The sequence below is a fragment of the Colias philodice genome, chromosome 2 (genome assembly GCF_061535455.1).
Source record: "Colias philodice isolate Cphi_HAF_F1 chromosome 2, ilColPhil1 Martin Lab GWU primary, whole genome shotgun sequence".
NCBI classification, from domain to species: Eukaryota; Metazoa; Arthropoda; class Insecta; order Lepidoptera; family Pieridae; genus Colias; species Colias philodice.
Genome location: NC_143087.1, coordinates 11,948,642 through 11,969,264, shown reverse-complemented (window position 1 = coordinate 11,969,264; position 20,623 = coordinate 11,948,642). Strand labels below are relative to the sequence as shown.

The window sequence follows — 20,623 nt, the reverse complement described above, 5'->3', positions numbered from 1 at the left end:
TCCATACATCCATACATCCATACAAACTTTCGCCTTTATAATAGTATTAAGATTATGTTTTAGACAAAAAAAAACTACAGCTAGTGAATAATAAAATGTTTACGTATTGGCGTTTGTTTCTATATTATGTGGTAATTGGTATTAGTGTAATTTCAATAGTCAATTCTTTGATTACTTTTAGAATAAATGTTGTTTGAGAGGATTACCATAACTATGAAAGGAAAAAGGAAGGATATTCATTATTTATTTATTTCACACGCATATTAAAATATGTACCTAATGCAATATCAAATAACATGTTTACGGATTTACGGTAGTAATATTATTATTGAGTATTATAAAAAAAATGTTTGCCTAACGAAATGTTTATCTACGAAGTAAGATAAAGTTTTAAATAATTTATGTAAAGATAAACTCAGATAAAAAAAAATTAAATTAACATGCAACAGGAAAAAGTCTACATTTTTTTTCCACCTTCTTGTTTTAATTTACACTAATATGCTATTGTATGTCATTTTAATTTTAAAAACATTGAACTTTAAGACAATTGTACCTGTAGCTATTTAAAATTCTTATAGTGGCATCAATTTTTTGGACATTATATAGTCCATTGAAAAGTTACATTTGGGGTTGCATTTTTTAGAGAATTTAATTTGCAACAAATAATGTGTACAATTTTTTTTTATCAAATAAATAGTTTAAGAGATATATCGTAAAAACCATTTCAACCGCTAGTTTCAAGATGGCGGCCGTGGGACAAGGGTGGCGACCCCACAAACTTGGTTTTAGCTTCACACTGACCCCCCCTACGCAAGGTTAGGCCTAAAAAATGTAACATTTCAATGGACTAATATTTTATAATAATTATATCGTAAATATAGGTAGGTACATTAATATTATATTGTAATACTGTCCATATACAGGGTGAATCCCCAAAAAACGTAGTGACCCAACGGTAACATGGAATCGAAGCTCTTAAACACATTAGGTATCTCGATAAACTTCAAGATATATTATCTTCATAATTAATATCTTAAACATAGGTATTAGAACAGTGTAATTCTATTGTCCATATACAGTCCCAAAACACGTGTTTATATTAGGGAATCGATGCTCTTAAATCCATTAGGTAGGTACCTACATCGATAAACTTTTATACACACCTAATATCTTAAACATATTATTACATAGGTAGGTATTAAAACTGTGTAATTCTATTGTTCACTATACAGGGTGTATTCCCAAAACACGTGGTTATCGAAAGGAAACATCAGCGGGAATCGAAGCTCTTATCACTAGTTCGTATCGCGAGCGCAATGCTTTAGCGTTATCAAGGATCTCAAGATTTTTTTGTATGTATAAAGTTGACGTCCGAAAATAAATATTGCTAACGTTTTTTATATTTATGTGAATACAATGCGGTGGAAAGCTTTTTTTGTTTGTTTTATTATTTTATTATGCCTGGTTGATTTCTGTTTGGATTTATGGACGATGTTACGACTGCAGATAGATTATTAAATTTATATGTGCGTGTTTCTTGGTAGCCTGCGTTCGTCTATAAGATAAAAAAAAACAATAACTGGCACATAACAAAAAAATAAAAAATCAAAACGTGTCAATTTAAATTTCGAACACTTATCACCCGCCAACCCAATGAAATTCATCACATTCGAACATTGTCTTACGGAAGTTTTTACCCGCATAGCCAACAATGATACACCCTACGGCGCTGATAATGAACGTGGAATCTCGTGCGAGATAACGCCACCCTCCCCCCCTGTTCCTGTTATCAGCCGATCGGGAGCCGAGACCCCATTCACTCGCACACGTCATTTTTTATCGCACAGACTAGCTACGAATGGAATTTTTGGTTTAGTCTGTGTTGAGTCTTTTTTACTTTTTTTTCCTAGTTTAATTACGAAATCAGTCGTTATTTTCATATAAATAACGTATAATAAATAATATTTCTAATATCTAAACAGTTAACAGAGGTAAACTTCCTACAAAACATAATGTATTTGAATGTTAAAACAATCAAAGTAATACAATGAATAATGCATTTAATTAATATGCTATAAGACATAAGTCCAACAATCATTACTATTGCACACTATTTGCATTACATGTTTCCTTTAACAACTCAATCTCTATTTTCTTTCTTCTACAATGTATATACATACAAAAAATTCAAATTCGTCATAACCGTGCAATAGAATACAGAACTCTAAGCTTAAAAAGGTTTGACATTGACATCTGTCAAAATAGGTAACGAGCCCCACGCGGCGGGAATTTCAAATGGATGTCGTAATTCGCGCTTGTCAGTCATGTCGTCCACTATAAATATTTTATCTGTGAGCAGATTAAAAATATGTAGATACGTATCAATAGATTATGTGCGGTGAAACACATTTATTTTATGTAATGTGGAATAAAGCTTATCTGCAGATCGATGGTATGTTGGTTCGTGTTAATATATTATTGAATAAGTGATAAAATAGGATATTTATCGTGTAATGTAAACATTTAATATTTAATTGATATGGTACAGATAACGAAGAAAGTTTGTGTCGATCTCAACTCGAGATACGTGAACTGTACGGCGTATAATAAAACATTGTAATTGAAAACATGACTGAGTTATCTTTTAAGTTAACTGTGGGAAATCTGAAAGTTTGAAGTTAAAAATATTTGCTAATCAGATGCGATAAGCGATGCGTCATAAACTTGACTTAAAATCATGCATACTTTAAAGGACTGTGTAAATAATTATAGAACAATATACATATCCAATTAGAAATTATGATAAAAAATAAGCGTTAGCTTGTAAACAAGAAAATTCGCTCATACACATTGTTTTGACGTCTCGAGCGCCGCCTGGCGGCAGCTCGGCCACACTCGCGCAGGCCAGCTCCAGCTGTTTCAAATACCGCAACCACAATAACATCACAAACGTCAAAATATCACACACTTGAGATTTTTACTTTTTTCAGAGCACAACCAGTTTTCGTCTCCGACGTCATTCTTTTGCCGCGTAAATTGAGTGACTGGCTGGTTGGCGTACGGGCGCCCCTCCCCGCACACAGCGGAGAGTGTGTACAGACACTCACACAGACAGAGGCGATCCCTTATCAGGTTGGTTTAACTAGCAATGGCTGCCCCGAGATCCTATCGGCTCCAAGCTCGCGGTAACGTTGCATTGAAAGATAACGTCAGCGATCGTATCGCAGTGTTTGAATAAACTTGTATAAAATGTCAAATAAAAAAGCTGGTTGCCATAAAAGTCGTATCTACTGGGCGATATTTGATAGTGGCTTTGAGACGTAATGGAATTTGTAATGCGAAATTTTCATTACGTTGATGGTGGCTTTCCATTTCTTTGAATACCGATATTTTGTTTAATTGGTTGTTACAGGCATCTTTATTGGCACTAATTTGTACACCCTGTATAATTTTTGTACTTCTTTTATTATAGAGTAGCTTTATCAAGAAGGTAGAGCCAGCTACTTATAAAACAAACTTAACTATAATTTTGCGTAGAATTGTAATTATTATTAGAATAAATAGGTATGTATATTTCACAATTATTTATCTATCATCTGTGTACAGTGTTCATATTATTTTAAAATATGGTTCAGATTGAGATAAAACAGATAATTCTATATGCGTATCAGTTCCATCTACCATGGTCCATGAAATGCTATGTCAAAATCAACACGAACGTTTCATTGTTTATTTCTAAACTGTAGATACAGATAATAAAACGTTCTAAAGTTTTGCACTTATTTTGTTACTTACTAACCACCAAATTATCATAATATTATTATAAGCTATAAAAAATGAACTTTTACACAAAAAGTTTAGATATAATCGGCTAGGGAAATATAAATTTAAGTTCTTATTAATACAAAGGCCATTTTCTAATGATAGATGAGATACATGACACATTTATTTATATTTCGCAAAAAAAAAACAATATCTCCCATGATAATGTTGCCTCAATACGAATAATCGAGAAGAATAATCGACAAATATGGAACAGTGAATCGATTTAGCGCGACTAACGATCAGCGGTGTTGCATTGATCTAATCGATGCTGAGTATCGAGTTTCTTGACAATTTGATTTATTGTAATCGATATATCATGAGTACATTCGAGATTTGTGTACATTTACAGATGGAATGGATGTTCAAGAAACTGCTTATTTGAATGGATTGTATTTGAATTTACAAATCGTTAAGTTTAAGTATAATTCATAAAGTAACTTTACTACTAAATTTGGGGTTTATGGTGTGATTTAATAAGGGTTTAGTTTGTAAGTAAATTAGTACTTACAAATATGTGCTCTATAAAATTAACTTTTATTGACTACCAGCCCAGCCTAACTTTATGGAAGTGATGTAACAATTGATGATCATCAGAATAATGATGATGTAAAACCTTTTAAATAGTAATCAACTTTTTAGTTGGTCCAGTGGTTCCAGATAACCCATACATTTAAAATATCCTATTAGTTAACTTTGACAGATAATAAAAAAACAAGTAACTAAAGTAACCTTTAAAATTATTTGTTATACTTATTTCAAAAGTCCCTCCAATACAATATTACGCCATTATTTATAAAATCTGACCTGTTCACATCAGATAAATCATAACGATTTCTCGATAAGTTAAATCGATTGTAGCTGTCAAAATTGTCAGTTGAAATCGATTATCGAGTCGATAACGAATAAAATTGCAGTTGTAGGTTTTATTTAAGGTTAACTACTTATGGGTTTTGTAATAGACATGCGCAAAACAGTACGTCAAATAGTAATGCAACATCACACATCTCTTCCACGGAAGTGATATTACTCCGTAACATCACACATTACCCGATCGATTTTTAATGAAATGATGACCGAGTAATGTTTAAGGTGATATGTGAAGTATTACAGATTATATTGAAAAATAGCAATAATAACTGCAATACATTATTAGTTATTACATATCGTAAGATTACAATTTAAGTAAATATTTAAAAAATGTAGTTGATTTTCCTTCATACTTGGCCACGTAGGTACTTTATGTTGTTTGTTAATAATTGTAATGAACGCAAGCAAATGTAAAACAAAATAAGAAAAAGTGAGTGATGCGAGTGATGTTTGTAACTGATGCGTAATGCGTGATGTTGCATTACGTGTCAAAGTGATATTACTTTTGTACTATTACACGCATTACCTACCCATGTCTATTTTGTAATATTTATAATTGGATTTATTTATAGGGGATAAGTATATGTATTTTAAAATTTTATGAGACAGTGACGGTAGCTCCCTTGACGTCCTCGTCGGTCAAAAGCGAAGCAACGTAAATTCCATCCAACGCTGTTTGATTGAATGACTCATGTTATAATACAACAATAATAAACATATTTTTTATTTCTACACATACACCCTATAACATACATACACACCAACCACTCTACAAAAAAACATCGCGAAGCGAAGCGAATCCGTGCCAGCAATAGAGATGCTACGCAGGTGCAGATCGGATCTACATCTAGCGTGCTGTGCAGTACTTAACTTTTCCATCTCCTCATATCACTATAAGGGATCTAGCTCGAAATATTTAATCGCTTTTTACCTCTATGCTGCTCGCAATGATGTGTTGATAAGGTATGTAAGTGGAAAAATGCGGTGGTGTTTAGTTAGTTTGTGTCGTTTTGAAAAATAGCGTAGCATACGTATACTAAATTGCTTAAGTCTACAATGTTTATGTGTGTTAGTACATAATAATTTCTTAAATATGTATGTGTTAAGACTTAATACATCACACAACAAATTTATTAACATAAAAAAAACTCATTCATTAAACTTCGTAGCAAACTCTACATCGACCAGCTTCGCAAAGCTATGAAAAATACGTTGCACATAAACATTCGTATTTCAAATCGAAATATGTATCGTATCACAATTAATAAAGACAGCATAGCTACAATTAGAAGGAATTCTTATGCTTATCCACAACAAAGATTGTTAGAACTCGAATAGTCAAGCAAAGCCGCCGAGATAATGTCTAAAAGCTACCAGCTCCCGCCATAAGAATCCATATCAAAAATTTGAAATTCGTAAGAAAGCGATACGAGTGGCGCCACCTACATCTACCAGAGATAATATCCCAGCATAAATCAGGCTGTACACAAAATGATAAGCCATTGATAAGGAATTAATAATATCGAACTAATGGATTCTTAATGTGACGCAGGGACTTGTACCTGTGTTAGGATTTTAACGTTGTTTTGGGGATTAGTGCTTTGTAGTAATTGTTTGATGTTTTATGATTTGATTTATGTATTGAATGGTATTTTTATGAGGTATTTTGTCGTGCTGTATTTAAGAGCATTTTTCTTAATTTTCGTTTTCTGGTATTACCTTGTTATAACGCAATATACACATAGCTTCGCGTGCTTTTATCTGTTTGAAGTTAAGACAAATAATTATTGAGAAGGCTCCATCTGTCTGTATATGGAAATTGATTCCAATTCGCAAAAAGTCCTAGCTTATTGAAACATACACATGGGCGAACTAATTTTAAATTAATGAAATGATACTCTAAATATTATGGTCCTAGACACTGCGTTGGTCAAATTGGACCTTCTTTCTTTTTCTTCTTTTGTATTGTGTGTTTTTATTGTTCCAAATAAAGAATTTTGAATTTTTGACGTGACAACGTCTTATAATTCGATAGAGCCGGCTGTACGCACGAAAAAACATGACTCATACGGCGTTACCTCGCTCTGAGGCGTTCCATGTAAGGCTTGAATCGGACGTTGTCACGTTCAACTATCGTCAGTAAACCGACTTTACAGACAACCAATTTTTTTTTTAATTTTTTGAATTCTTACTCTAATGACTCACATGTGTTCCACTGCATAATATCACGATGAAACATACATTCGAAAAATCTGCATTATAATGAAGACAACGTATAAGATACAGCTACGTGCATCCGAAAACACGTGCAAGAAGATGGCCCACTATCTATCACTATAATATTATATGAAACCATTAACTTTCTGAAACATTCAGAACAGTCGGACCAATTTTGCTTATACAAAAAAAAAATTGCATTTTTTTTTGTACCTGACATATTGATCTTATGAAAGAAAACTGAAGAAATTTGTATCAAAATTGCTATTTTAATATTACGCAAAGACAGGAAATCATCTGTTCTGTCGGACCTGAACAAGCTAAGAACGGACCTATTTTCAGACCTACCAAATACACACATTTCCAAAAAACTGACGAACCGTTTAAAAAGCTTTGGTAACACACTATCACGAGGTTTTATACACAGATATTTATGAATAGTCACGTATAATGCTATTTCCTGAGCTTACAGCTTATCAGATAGGCCGAGATCGTATCTGCTAGATAAGAGATATAATCAACAACTCATTCCGTTTGCTATTCAGGCCATTGTATGGTAACGATGTATTGTAGGTTTAGATTTTAATTAAATAAACCGTAAGTCGATTTAGTAAAGAAAATGAAGTATGCACAAAAAGTCTTGATTAAATGTTTCGCTGATACGGTTTAAAATACAATTTAGGAATAGATACAACATCAATTGTGATTATAAGCTACTTAAACGTTTTTAAATTGATTAAATGCGTTTGTATCAAATAAACTTTGAATTTTGAAACTACTAGACTGATTATGAAAGCTCCCTTAGGGCCGATTTTTCAATGCTTAGATAAAACTTATCCGATAAAGTATTACACGATAATATTAAAATGTCACGTAAACTGTCAAATGCGGGCAATTGGAATACGTTTTTAAAATGATAGTTTTATACATTATTCGACGAATAAATTTTATCCAAGCATTGAAAAATCGGCTCTTAGAAGTGTTAGGAAAAATAAGAGCGAGCGGCGAGTTTAATAATTTTAAATCTAATAATAATTTTTAATTTATCACTTTTTTGTTACTATGTGATATGTACAGGAGAATACATATTATGTATATTATGTTTATGACAAAAATTTATAAAAAAAGCTTTATAGGTATCACATAAAAAGTATTATTAATACAATGAATTACGAATTTCAATATGTATCTACTATCTACCTATTCTTATTTCACAAAACTTCAACAAAGTACATTTATTATAGCCTCTATATAATATCATAATACTTATATAACTTCAGTTACATAACAGATTTGACCGCCTCCTTGGTACAGTGGTTGACGCGTGAGCGTAGAGCCGAGGGGTCCTGGGTACGATTCCCGGTGGAGACGAAGAAAAAAAAAATGTCTCGGTCTGGCAGGACACAGAAGGCTGATCACCTACTTGTCCCTAAAGAAAATCGACCAGTGAAACAGATGTACGAATAATGCATCTGCCCCTTACCCCACTACGGGGACACGGGACTTCACCATCACCACCACATAACAGATATGTATGAACAAAATCGAGAGTGAGGATAATCTTATCAGTACAATTTATTAGGAGAAAGCAATTGATAAGAACCCGTTTTAATCTTATAGGAAAGTTGTGAGATAGTGGAAATCATATGTGGGCTTGCTTGCGAATCTGCTTTGAAGGGACTGTATATAATGGAGGACAGGGAATCTTATAATTATATAGTAATATTCGTTTTATACGATGAATAAATTATCTAATTAATGTACCTATCATAAAAAAGTTTAGTTTATTCGCTAAACATTATTACATTTCTTCTTTTTGGTCAACTTTTCATCTAACTAAAATCTCACTTAGGAATTTTCCTTCGCCTTTTGGGATTCAACTGCAGTCTGCAACCATAAAGGTAAAAAGTTTTGAATAGTCAATTGTCAAAAATTGGGGACAAAAATTGCCAGAACGTCAGAACTTGTGAGAATAAATGTACTGTTGAATGCAAAAATGTATGGATTGTAATGGATTTAGATCTTTGGCATAGAGATAGACTGTTGTCGAAAGCTTTTGTTCACCTACCAATGAAGTGAAAATTAATTTCAACTACATTGTACAGTGTTCGTGCATACAGAGTATAGCTTAATTTTTTAAATTTTCCCATTTAAACATTCTGCAGAAAACAACATTAGACAACACAAAAAGATGAGAAACTCGTTCTCAACTTGTGACGTCACGAGAAGTAATGTCATTGTTATACATATAGATAGATGACAGTTTAAAAGTGCTGTCAAACATTGTAATATTCAAGAATAACAAAATATAATCAAGCTCGTCATAACAGAGACGGCCCATATTGCATTGTGGGGCTAATTGGATGGCGATCGTTATCAGCTTCACTGATAAAATGGAATAGATAACATTCTGTAGTGACTTATTAAGGCCGTTCCCAGAATAATATTAGATGGTACGATACGCGCGTGTGTGGAGAGCCAGCAAAAAAAGTTTATCAAGATTGTGTGAAATGCTTTATATTTACGGTTTGATTGCGGTGTATTTGGTTTGTAAGTGTTTTTAATTGTTAATGTAATGGCGTGATGTAGTATATTCTATCAAGATTGCGAGAAAATTTGAATTGCTTTTGTTAATAATCACATTCATTAAATTAATCAAAAATTGAAAAATCAAGGCCAAAGTTAAATATTAACTACCATTTTTGTAACAAATTTATCGTAATTCATAAAATAAATATCTTAAATATTGTAAAATTAATAAAGTACCACTATTAACAGTAACCACTTTTTCCTATAAATAACTTGAAGAACACATATCAATTTTAATTCAAATTAATTAAATCAACAATTAATGCCAATCTGTACGCAACCTGTTTTGCGCACCGTACCCAACCCTATCAGCGATCAGCACAGCGCGATCCGTTGTGTAGTTTTTGCGAAATTGGTGACTCGATCGCTCGCTGGATTCCTTGAACCATACGACAGATACTCAATCTAGGGCACAACCTGCCTCCAATATTGTATAAGGCTACAATATTGAAGGCAGGTTGTGCTCTAGATTGTACCTACCCCGAATGTACCCTTAGAGGACATAACATTAATTAAAAAAGGTAATTTAATTTGATCTTTTATGGTTTTATGGCATTCAAATGCCTTATAAATATAAATTTATAAAGAATAGAAAAAAATTCGATCACGAGGCGGGACTCGAAGCCGCATCCTTTCACGCCAATCCGGGGCGGACGCTTGACCAGCTCAGCCACCCGTGATCCCGTGAAGGTAATTTATTCATTTTTTTAAACGAGCAGAGCGTAAAATTACTTGTTCGTAATCTTAGTTGCGTTAACAGGATCAAAAAATAACTATATCTTATGTCAATTAGGAATAAAGCTTTGGTCTGGTCAAATAGTTTTCCGGGACGGTAACATAGGTAGTAAAATTGTAGAAACAATTAAATGAGTCAACCTTCCTTAAAATATTAATATAGATATCGATGCAGATCGTATAAAAATTAAAGAGATTATACGAAGTCAATAGTGAAGCAACAGTAACATTTTAGTTTTTACCGAGGTCATTTTTTGAGTCATTCAAACAGTTAGATAAACTTTTTTGCACAATAATAATTTGGAATTTTACCGTGTTTTTACACATGGTAGCGAATCCGCGAGCTTCTAGTTTGACTGTAACTATGAAATAAAATCCTGTTAACTACTTAAACTGTACTTATATCAAGAACCGTTCAACCCGAACGCATTTTGATGTGTTTTAGTGAATTGGCTCCTCTTGGATAAGCCCTTAAAATTTAGAAAAACCAATAAAACAGGCGTAGTAGCAACCACATAAAACAGGTGTAACATTATTCATTATTCAGTCGCAATTAATAAATTGGATTTATTGAGTTATTATTATGCATAAGTGAGTCGTGAGCGCGCGTGAGATAGCCATCTACAAGTAACCTGTTTATTTTAATTATTTTACCCGTCACATTATAAAGAACCGTGGGTCGAATTGGCCAAGCCTTTATTGGAGTAATGGGGCATGGGACAATATTTGCTAAATAATTTATTATGTGAGTGTTTGAAAAGGAGTACCTATGTGTTTAAGATTCGGTTGTTTGTGAGTTTATGTAAAATGTAGAAGACTTCGATATATTTAAATTACTTGGTTATAATTAATTTAGTTTTAAAATATATAAATGCCTAAATAATCTTCATTATCATCTTAGACAAGTGGTTTTGTGTTTTGGTGTCGTTTTTTTTCCTCTAAATCCTTTCTGTATTTTCAACTGAAAGCCACCATCTTGACATATGTATAATCAAACGCTCAAATCTTCAATACAACTATCATAATAGGTACGTACCTACTCTATTTTACCTTTTTTCAAGGAATCAGACGCGTACATTTTAACAAAGAACGCGTCAAACACATGATATCATTGTATTGTTAATCTATGCATGTGTCAACTGTTAATGAATTTAGAATAAATGATAACTCGGAGGTATCGCGGCGTGAATCATTTAACGCCGATAGAGGGCGGAGGTGACGTCGCCCACTGCGACCCGCGTAAGGCGTAAGCGAGCAGCGATTTATCGCGAATAACACCGATTTCCTATATTTTCGCAATATCGTAGGAAATATTATGAAGATTGATTTATTGGCATATCAACACAGCACAACCTTATCATGTTTAATACTAGCAGGATTAGAAATTTGAATTTCACCATGCTTTTATTATCGTGGTAAAAACTAAACTTTTTTTAATGCAAACTCTACAGGCTCTATTCGTTATCTTAATAAAATACAATCTGTTAATGCATTATTAGTTATTACATTACGCGGCATGCGGCTGTCTAAAGATATCTTAGTATTATTAATAGTATCAACATATACTTTACTGAGTCATTATAATATAAAACTTTTTGAAAACAAAAAATAACTACATTCTATAGACCACCTGATCCTAAATTTGCACCTACAAATGCGTTCAATTTCACTATTTTCTTAAAATATAAAATTGTAATATATATAAATATTAAATACATAGGTAATCCGCTCCCGCTCGCCCCTCGTCCCGCACCCCGGGGTCGCATACACAGCCGATTACATCCTTTGTTGTGTACAAGAAAAATGGCCGAGCACTATCGCGACGCGATACTATTACTTTAAACAAGATTCGTGACTGACGATATAGATGTTGTGTTTGTACAATCTTGTTTATTTTTTTTAATTCCGTATCCGTGTGCACAGATTATTAATATTTTCTTTATCTGTCAAATTGCTGGTGCTGGCTGGTAGGAATTTTATTTTGGTTCTAAATTTAAACTTTCAACTTTTTGGTAATATATTTTTTGCCAGTTATTTTTCACAAGCTCGCTGATAATATTTTGTTTTGTGCTTTGTAATTTGTGCTTTTCCGTTATTAATCAAATTCTTAATTAATTAGTCATATTAATAAAGAAGAATTCATGTTTTAACAGATATTATAGTCATATAGTAAATTTACATTTTACTTAGTACTCATTTGGTACTCATTGGACTGATTGGAAAAATTAACCCCATCTGCCAGTATAATACACGGGATTCGAACAAGGGGAAAACCACAAGGTAAACAGTAAACTCAGATTAAACACTTTAAGATTTGCCTTACCTTACTTGTTTCTTTTTACCAATACCAAATAGATAAATAAACGATAAAAATATCACGATTCGTCCTTACTACAAACAGTTGATCCAGGTTAAGTTGTAAGTAAATAAACAGTGACAAAGCCGGAGTGAAAAGAAATTTAATCGTTACCCGATACCCAGAATGAACACCATAAGTAATGTGTTAAACAGTGGTGTCCATTGTTCGATACGAATCTCCCACACAAAGGAGCGTATCGTGGTAGCGGCCGCGGTTTGACAAATGTTGGCAACGCGCGCCCACCCAAAGCGGCCCCCGTACCATGGGAGTGATTTACTGGGTTCTGTCGCTTGCGTGTCGCTTGCAGTGTCTAGGACGGAGTTAAAAAAAATCTAAGCTAAAAATTAATAATTTTATAATGTGTAAAATCTATAAAATAATCTGAAAATTTTAATGTATAACCGCATATTTTTTTGCATTTTCTAAATGTATTTAAATACCTTCTTACATTTTTGTTTACATATATCAAGTCAGTCTTCAAAAATAAATGAAAAAATTACGTACGTCATAAAATCTACTGTATAAATTATTTACTAAGCAACTTATAATCTAAGTTTAATAAAAAATAAGTACGTCAGTAGTCAGTACTCAAAATAAACAGATAAAATGATAAAATATTGTACACAGTAATCCATTTTTTTTCAAACATTCTTTACAAAGAGAGATAATTTTTAACTTCATATAAAAAAAAATCAGTTACTACTACGAAAATAAATTAAAGCTAATTTAAGCATCGATACATTCTATCTCGATGAATTTATGCAGTATTTTTAATGAAATTTTTAATGAATTTGACTTTAATTAGTTTTAAAGCGTCGGAAAAAATTGTTTAAAAATTACTTGGAATAAATTGCATTCGACATAAATTAATGTTTATCTAGTTTTTACTAACTAAATTGCTACTTAGCACTGATAAAGATCTCATATTTTTTGGCATTTGAAATTAATGTAAAAATAAATTATTCCGTATAGCAACACCGGTTCGTATAATCTGTATGTATGTTCCTGACCACCCCACGAGTTTCTATTGTGTTCTTTAACAGATAATATTGTCCCATTTGATTGTAGTGTGATCGTGTTACATATTTGTCTTAAAGCTCTTTTGATATCATCTCAAGGTATTTATATTACAATAACACACGTATTTAAATATATTAGAACCTCCATAAATCGCATATAAAAGTGTAAGAATTTTTATTTTTGGCATTTTTTTTTATTCTGTCTCTTCTAAATATTATGAAGTTTTTTTTAAAGAAGAATAAATTTTTTTCATAGATGCCATGAATTGGTCTAGCAGCTTCAGAGATACATTAAAATATTGTTCGTTTAGGTAATATGTATGTATTACATATGTTACCCGAAATTGATTATAATTATAAAGCAAATAAATCACTATATGACTATGATTCCAAGTCTCGAAGACTCCGAATCGTTTATCAACTAGATAATGACATAGATTAATATGTATTTAAACTCCAAATAGTAATAAATAGAGAATAAACGGAGGAAATAAATCCGCGAAGTATGCGCTATCTCTCGCTGATCTGAGCAACTCAATTATCGCTAATGACCAAGTTATCAGTCGGCTAGATTTTTTGCTTATTCCATAGATTTTGGTCAGCGATAGTAGAAGAATTAATACGTTTTTTAATAGTTTATTATTACGCGATGGAATTAGATTAAGATTTAATCTGTTTTATTACAGTAAAATTGGTAGAAATGTTAATCTTTATGGTGAGGTAGGTGGTGGTCGAGCGTGTCATTCTTAAAGTCTGTCACCTGCGTTCCACTGAAGGTATCGCGATAAAATATAATAAATCTGCATTGTGATGTGAAAACGATTATAATATATCAATGCGATACGTGGAGGGTTTCTTAGGCTGATCCCTAGAACTTGGTAAATGACTCAACATTCGATGATGTTTGTTAAAAGGTCGAGTTGATTGTAGCAAGTACAAGTACATATATTATTTATACAGTATTGTACCTATATTTTTTTATACTTTTGCAACGCACTGACAATGTCCCCGGCATTGCTGGTGCGTATGGGCGACGCAGTACACTTTCCATCAGGTGACGCGTCTGCTCTGTTGCCTCATCTTATATAAAAAAAAAAAATGTATTTTACTTTTTGTGAAACCGCTAATTACATAAAAAAGCGTCCTATGTATATTTAAAAAATATTTTGAATACCTACATGAAGGTATAACGTATAAATAATTTGTGTATCTGTTTCTGCAATCGTAACTTTACATCATATTTAGTGTGAGCTTTTTTTACGGTGGAGGTCAGCTAATTTTTGTAGAAATGACGATCGTCTGTAATATATTCAGCTCTATTAACAAGACGGAAGAAACGCATAATATATCAGTATCATGTGTTCCAGTCATTATTAGTTTCTTTAGATATTTTTTACACGCATGCTTTCTTTATCCATTTATACGTTTTAATAGAGAGGTTTTACGCGTAAAGCCTTACGCAACAAGATAGTAACTGGTCCGGTATAGCCTTGGTTTAAAGAAAAATTGGCACATGCAGTGTCGATGCCAGTTTTGGCAGCGGCCCCCGATACAGAGACCGTTTAAGTCAAATAACCTATCGGGAGGTAGGATTTACACGCTTTAATCCTTTGCGATATGCTGGAAAAATGGAATTACTAGAGTTTTTTTAGTGAAAACTAGCGACGAACCCAGACTTCGTACGGCGCGTATAATGCATGCAAATCATTATAATATGTATCTATATATAATGTATGTTAAATATTTTATTTTCGTTTTTCGTTTTTTGTTATATTTCTTACACTGCAATGTATAGCTTTTAATTTTTAGAAATTAAAAAAATAGTTCTGTAACACTGGAAGAGACTAGTTTCCCACAACACAGGGGATCCTAGTGTGGGGACTAGTGTATCTCTATTAAGTGCCCGTTATTATAACATGCAATTTTTACTGTATTCTAAAATGATTGTACACTGTGTTTTGAAACAAATAAACGATTTTTATTTTTATTTTTTATATATCTAAGCGATCATGGGGACAGACATAGTAGTAGACGTAGAAGCATAGATTACTTAATAGTCACTGTAGTACATAGTATGTAGTGATTAAGAGCTTCTGTAGAGCTTTCTCCATAGGTAGGGTTGATCGTTGTTTTTAATTGGGTTGTTGAATCATTTTTGTGACACATTGCAATAAAAATGAAACCACAAAATTATATTTGATTTGGATATGTACATAATAGAAAATATATTCAGTTGTTGAATTTTATCAATTAAATTAATTAAGATCAATGTCGTCAAAATAAGAGACTAAAAGAAACGATTTCTTAGATGTTTTTAAATCAATAGTAGAAAGTTCATATCATGTTGTAGTTACAGCTCGAAGCTTTATTTGCATGTCCCATTTCTATAGCGTTTGGCTTCTGAAACATTTCGCTAGCAAAATGCGATGTAAGTCATAAGCGAAAGCGGAAACATAAATTTACTTCGTTGACACTTAAAAATATATTTACATAAACATATTTTTTTTCATTTCAATCTTTCAAAGTCCTAGAAATTTATCATCATCAATAAGATGAAGTAATTGGGCATAAAATAAATGTAAGTACAAGTTCAAAATGAGTTTGCAGAGCTATAATATTAACTTTCACATGAGAATTTTTATCGTCGATCTCATAAATGATAAATATAAAAAACTAGCGGTCCGCCCCAGCTTCGCCCGTGGTACATATTTCACAATAAAAGGTAGCCTATGTTCTTTCTCAGGGTCTAAAGATTATCTGTGCCAAATTTCATCAAAATCGGTCCAGTACTTTATGCGTGAAAACCATACATACATACATACATACAAACCTTTCCTCTTTATAATATTAGTATACAAGTATAGACTAGTATAGATAGTATAGATTAAAACTTGGACATATCCGCTACATCTCCCCACCCACGCGTCAGTTATTGTAAATTTTTCGTTTTTAAACGTGGCAAATTGCAGACACAAGAAATGTGCAGTTACAATGGTATTAACATTTTTATAGCCCCATATATTGTGGCGGAATGTTGCTTTGCAAAATTGATGGTTGTTCCCAATGCTGTTTTATTGCATCTTTATTCTGCGGAGTCGGTTAACACGGATAATTGTTGTGCTATTTGCTTGTATTGGCGGATTATCTAATTTAAGACCGTTTTATCTTGTCGCGTTATACCGATGGTCATTTTAATTTTGTTTAGAGTGGGTTGTGATCGTGTGGTACAAGAATGAAATGTAGCCAATATTTTAAATTTAACTAATACTTATATAACATACTTATATACCTGCGAGAAACGATAACTAACAACTATTTGATGAATTAGAAGATGTTTTTACTAAGTTTCACATTTTCATTTTTAATATTCATTTGGTAATATGTTGAAAGTAATCAGAATAAAAATGCTTAAAGCTTTAGAAGATAACGCTTTATTACTTTGCTTTGACAATAAAACGGTTTTTACACAAATAAATTTTAAGGACAAGAAAAATCACTATATTCCTCAAAATCACATATTACACCAGATATTATATCAAATCCCACTCCAGGAAGATGCGATGCGATGCCTTCAATTAGAAAAAAAGACAACTTTTAATTGTAATATTTTCTGAATTTCAACTCAATTTTCAGAATAATTTTTCAACAAAGGTGTAACATAAATTTGCTAATATTCGTAGCCAGTATATTTCCTATACGTCGTGTCTGTAAACAAACACATCGTCGCCATTTTGTTTCCATCACAATTTAACATTGCATACCTCGTTGCTTTTCAGTAGAAAACACATATCCCTCAGAAATTAATTACACGCTATCTCACTTCCTCTTGATACGATTCTATCGTCGCCTAATTAGACTTATCGGAGACCAATTATTTATAAGCGCAGTTTATCGCAGCTATTGTTGTGTTTATGGTGACACAGTAAGGCTGTAGCGTACTGTGTGCATCTGATCGTATTTTATGGAAGGCTTGAGAAAATGTTGGTTTTAACAAATTTATAGAATGTCTATTATCCTATGTGTAACGAGAGTGTTATAAATTGTATTATGACAAACTCGTAGTAACAGATTCACAGAATGTTTAATAATTACGGTATAAATTAATGATTAAGAGTCTTCAAACATTTATAGGTGTATAATATTTATAAATTAATATTTGTAAGTAGGTTTATAATAATATGATCGTGTTTCTTGTTAAAGAATAACATCTGAATAGCAAGTACTTAACCCGGAAAAAGATGTCATTTACTTAATACGTCGTATCGCAGCAATTATAAACACATAGCGAGAATAAAAGTAATTGTTGGAAAATTGAGAACATAAGAAGAATGGCAAGGCTGTCATTTATGCATTTTTTAGGTATGAGGAACTTAATATATGTATTATATACTAGCTGTGCCCCGCTGTTTTACCAGCATTGCTCGGCCCCTCGAAAATGGGCTATCTAAAAGCGAAATAATTCTTCAAATCGGACAAGTAGTTACTGAGATTAGTGCGTTCAAATAAACAAACTCTAGTGTTATAATATTAATTAAATATAAAGTATAGATTACATGTCTGAATTAAACCAATTCCTCTATTCCCCGATATGCATGAAATAATGAACATATCTACGAGGGTGGGTGTGGGTGGGGGGAGGGGGAGTCTACAAACACAGCAAAAGTTCACGTCCTTATCTCATCTGTTTGACGGATTCTTACAGACAACGCTGCGTATTCATATTTCATTACAGAGTAGCTTGGAACAGAGGCTGATATAAATTCGGGGTATTTATTTATTTTTGTTGCTACTTATAGTATGAGACTTTCGAGAAGTCGATATTTTCTACTTATTTGTTGTCGACTAAACACTAGTAATACTGTCTCTTGTCTTGTCGCTTCTATTAAAAGTTATATAATACTAAGAATTTCATTGTTTGTTTGAACGCTCTAATCCCAGGAATATAATAGGTCCGATTTGAAAAATATTTCTATATTATATATTATATCATCACGCTAAGGCCAACAGGAGCGGAGCAATGCGGGTAAAACCGAGAGGCACAGCTAGTTTTTCAATAAGCAAATAGAAAAAATACAAGTCAACATAATTAAAAAGAAATGTAAACAATAAAGAATGAACAAGAATATTGCTACACAAACTTCACTATCGTTTAAACATTATTTACAAGTTTATTCTACAACTAGCTTTTCTCCCGCGTCTTCGCCCGCGTTTTCAAAAGAAAACCCGCATAGTTCCCGTTCCCGTGGGATTTCCGGGATAAAACCTATCCTATGTGTTAATCCAAGTTACCCTCTGTATGTGTGCTAAATTAAATTATAATCGGTTCAGTAGTTTTTACGTGAAAGAGTAACAAACATCCATACATCCATACAAACTTTCGCATTTATAATATTAAGTAGGATATACGCCATTTTACGTTTAATATTATTCTATACCGATGTCCGTGGTCCCTGATAAGAGCGCTGTTATCAGCTACGATCTGAAAGGGAGGCTTATCACCCGCCCGCCCTGCCTTATCAACGCCATATAAATTCTTCGTGCTTCTTAATACTCACTATTTTTATTTGGAAAACGTTTAATGTTTATAAAAATAATGAAATAAATGGAAAATGATTATCTTAAATGTTCTTTACAGTTTTAAAGTATGACCAATGCAAATTGAAAATCAATATTGCGAGTCAAGTATTTTTTTAGTAATTCTTGAACAAATGCAAATCATAACAAATATTAGGTAAAACTTAAAAAATAAGGATGCAATAATAACAATATAACATACTAGCGGTTCGCCCCGGCTTCGCCCGTGGTACATATTTCGCAATAAAAAGTAGCCTATGTCCTTTCTCGGGTATCGAAATATCTCCATACCAAATTTCATGTAAATTGGTTCAGTAGTTTAGGCGTGATTGAGTAACAGACAGACAGACAGAGTTACTTTCGCATTTATAATATTAGTATGGACTATGGATTGTTCACATGTATTACATTTTTTGTATAGTGTAAGGTGTATTAACACCATCTCCAAAATATTTAATTTAAATATAAACATTCTTACGTCCCTTGCTAATTACAATCTATTTCTTACATTAACTTGAGAACAAAAACACTTACCAATCCACAAACTTAAACAGAACTAATATAAACAATCCCAAACTCTAACATAAATAATACAGACCTATTAATATCCAAAAACTCATCTATAAGGCGAATAGCACATTATTCTTGTGTAAGATAACGCTTATCAGCCACGATCGCTTGGGCGGCTATCAGCTGATCCGCCCGCCCAGCGTTATCACCTTCATATAAATTCTCAACTGATTGTATCTTGGAGCAGTATTTTTGTTCGAAATTCTGTAAGGTTCGTTATGGTTTTATGTAATTACTGTATGTGTTATAAATGTAATGAGTATTTTGTGTGGTTTTTTATTTTTACGGCTGTTTTAGAGCTTTCAAAAAGTAATGTTAAATGTATATGTGCGTAAATTCTCATATCTCTGACGTGATATTCCATTTTATACACAAGTTGATTTTGAGTTCTTTCTAAGTAACAAAATTTTTGTATTTAAATATTTCTTACTTGTATAAATAAATGTATTTTCTATCTTTCCTTCTAAACATGTGTACTTTAAATAGCTAAAATAGACACATAGGTTTTTATGTTGCACAAGATTGATACACACACACAGAATACTTAATAGTAGCTAACGCTAACAAGACAACATTCTATTATCTGAAGCAATTTAAATTTTAAACTTTATTCACAGCTCAACCATCACTTTGAAATCGATCAAATTGAAACACAAACTGCCATCTAAATATACATGAATAAACTGAATAAGCAAAGAAACAAACACACAATCAATAAACCTTTTTATCAAGTCCACCCAAAATACGCACACAATTAAATTTCAAGCGAACACAAATTGAACAATCTTACCGATCACATAAACGCGCCTAACTCACGCGCCCGATAACCTACTTACCTGCAAAAAAAGTTTAAATTCAATTACATTAT

The 20,623-nt window shown here is 32.4% G+C and overlaps 1 protein-coding gene across 4 annotated transcripts in view; it reads right to left on the bottom strand.

Moving 5' to 3' along the window:
* The window catches only part of ush (Zinc finger protein ush), a 176,707-nt gene that overhangs the window by 95,272 nt on the left and 60,812 nt on the right, over positions 1-20,623 (bottom strand). For 3 of the 4 annotated variants that reach the window (XR_016317368.1, XR_016317369.1, XM_089708914.1), the window contains exon 1: positions 2,848-3,127. The exons of the other annotated variant lie outside the window; for it this stretch is intronic. Coding sequence is in view for 1 of the 3 variants with exons in the window: in XM_089708914.1 (XP_089565040.1) it covers positions 2,848-2,944 (97 nt within the window). In the remaining 2 variants the exon portion in view is untranslated. Of the gene's footprint in view, positions 1-2,847; positions 3,128-20,623 lie in introns of those variants that run through there. 4 annotated transcript variants of the gene reach the window in all.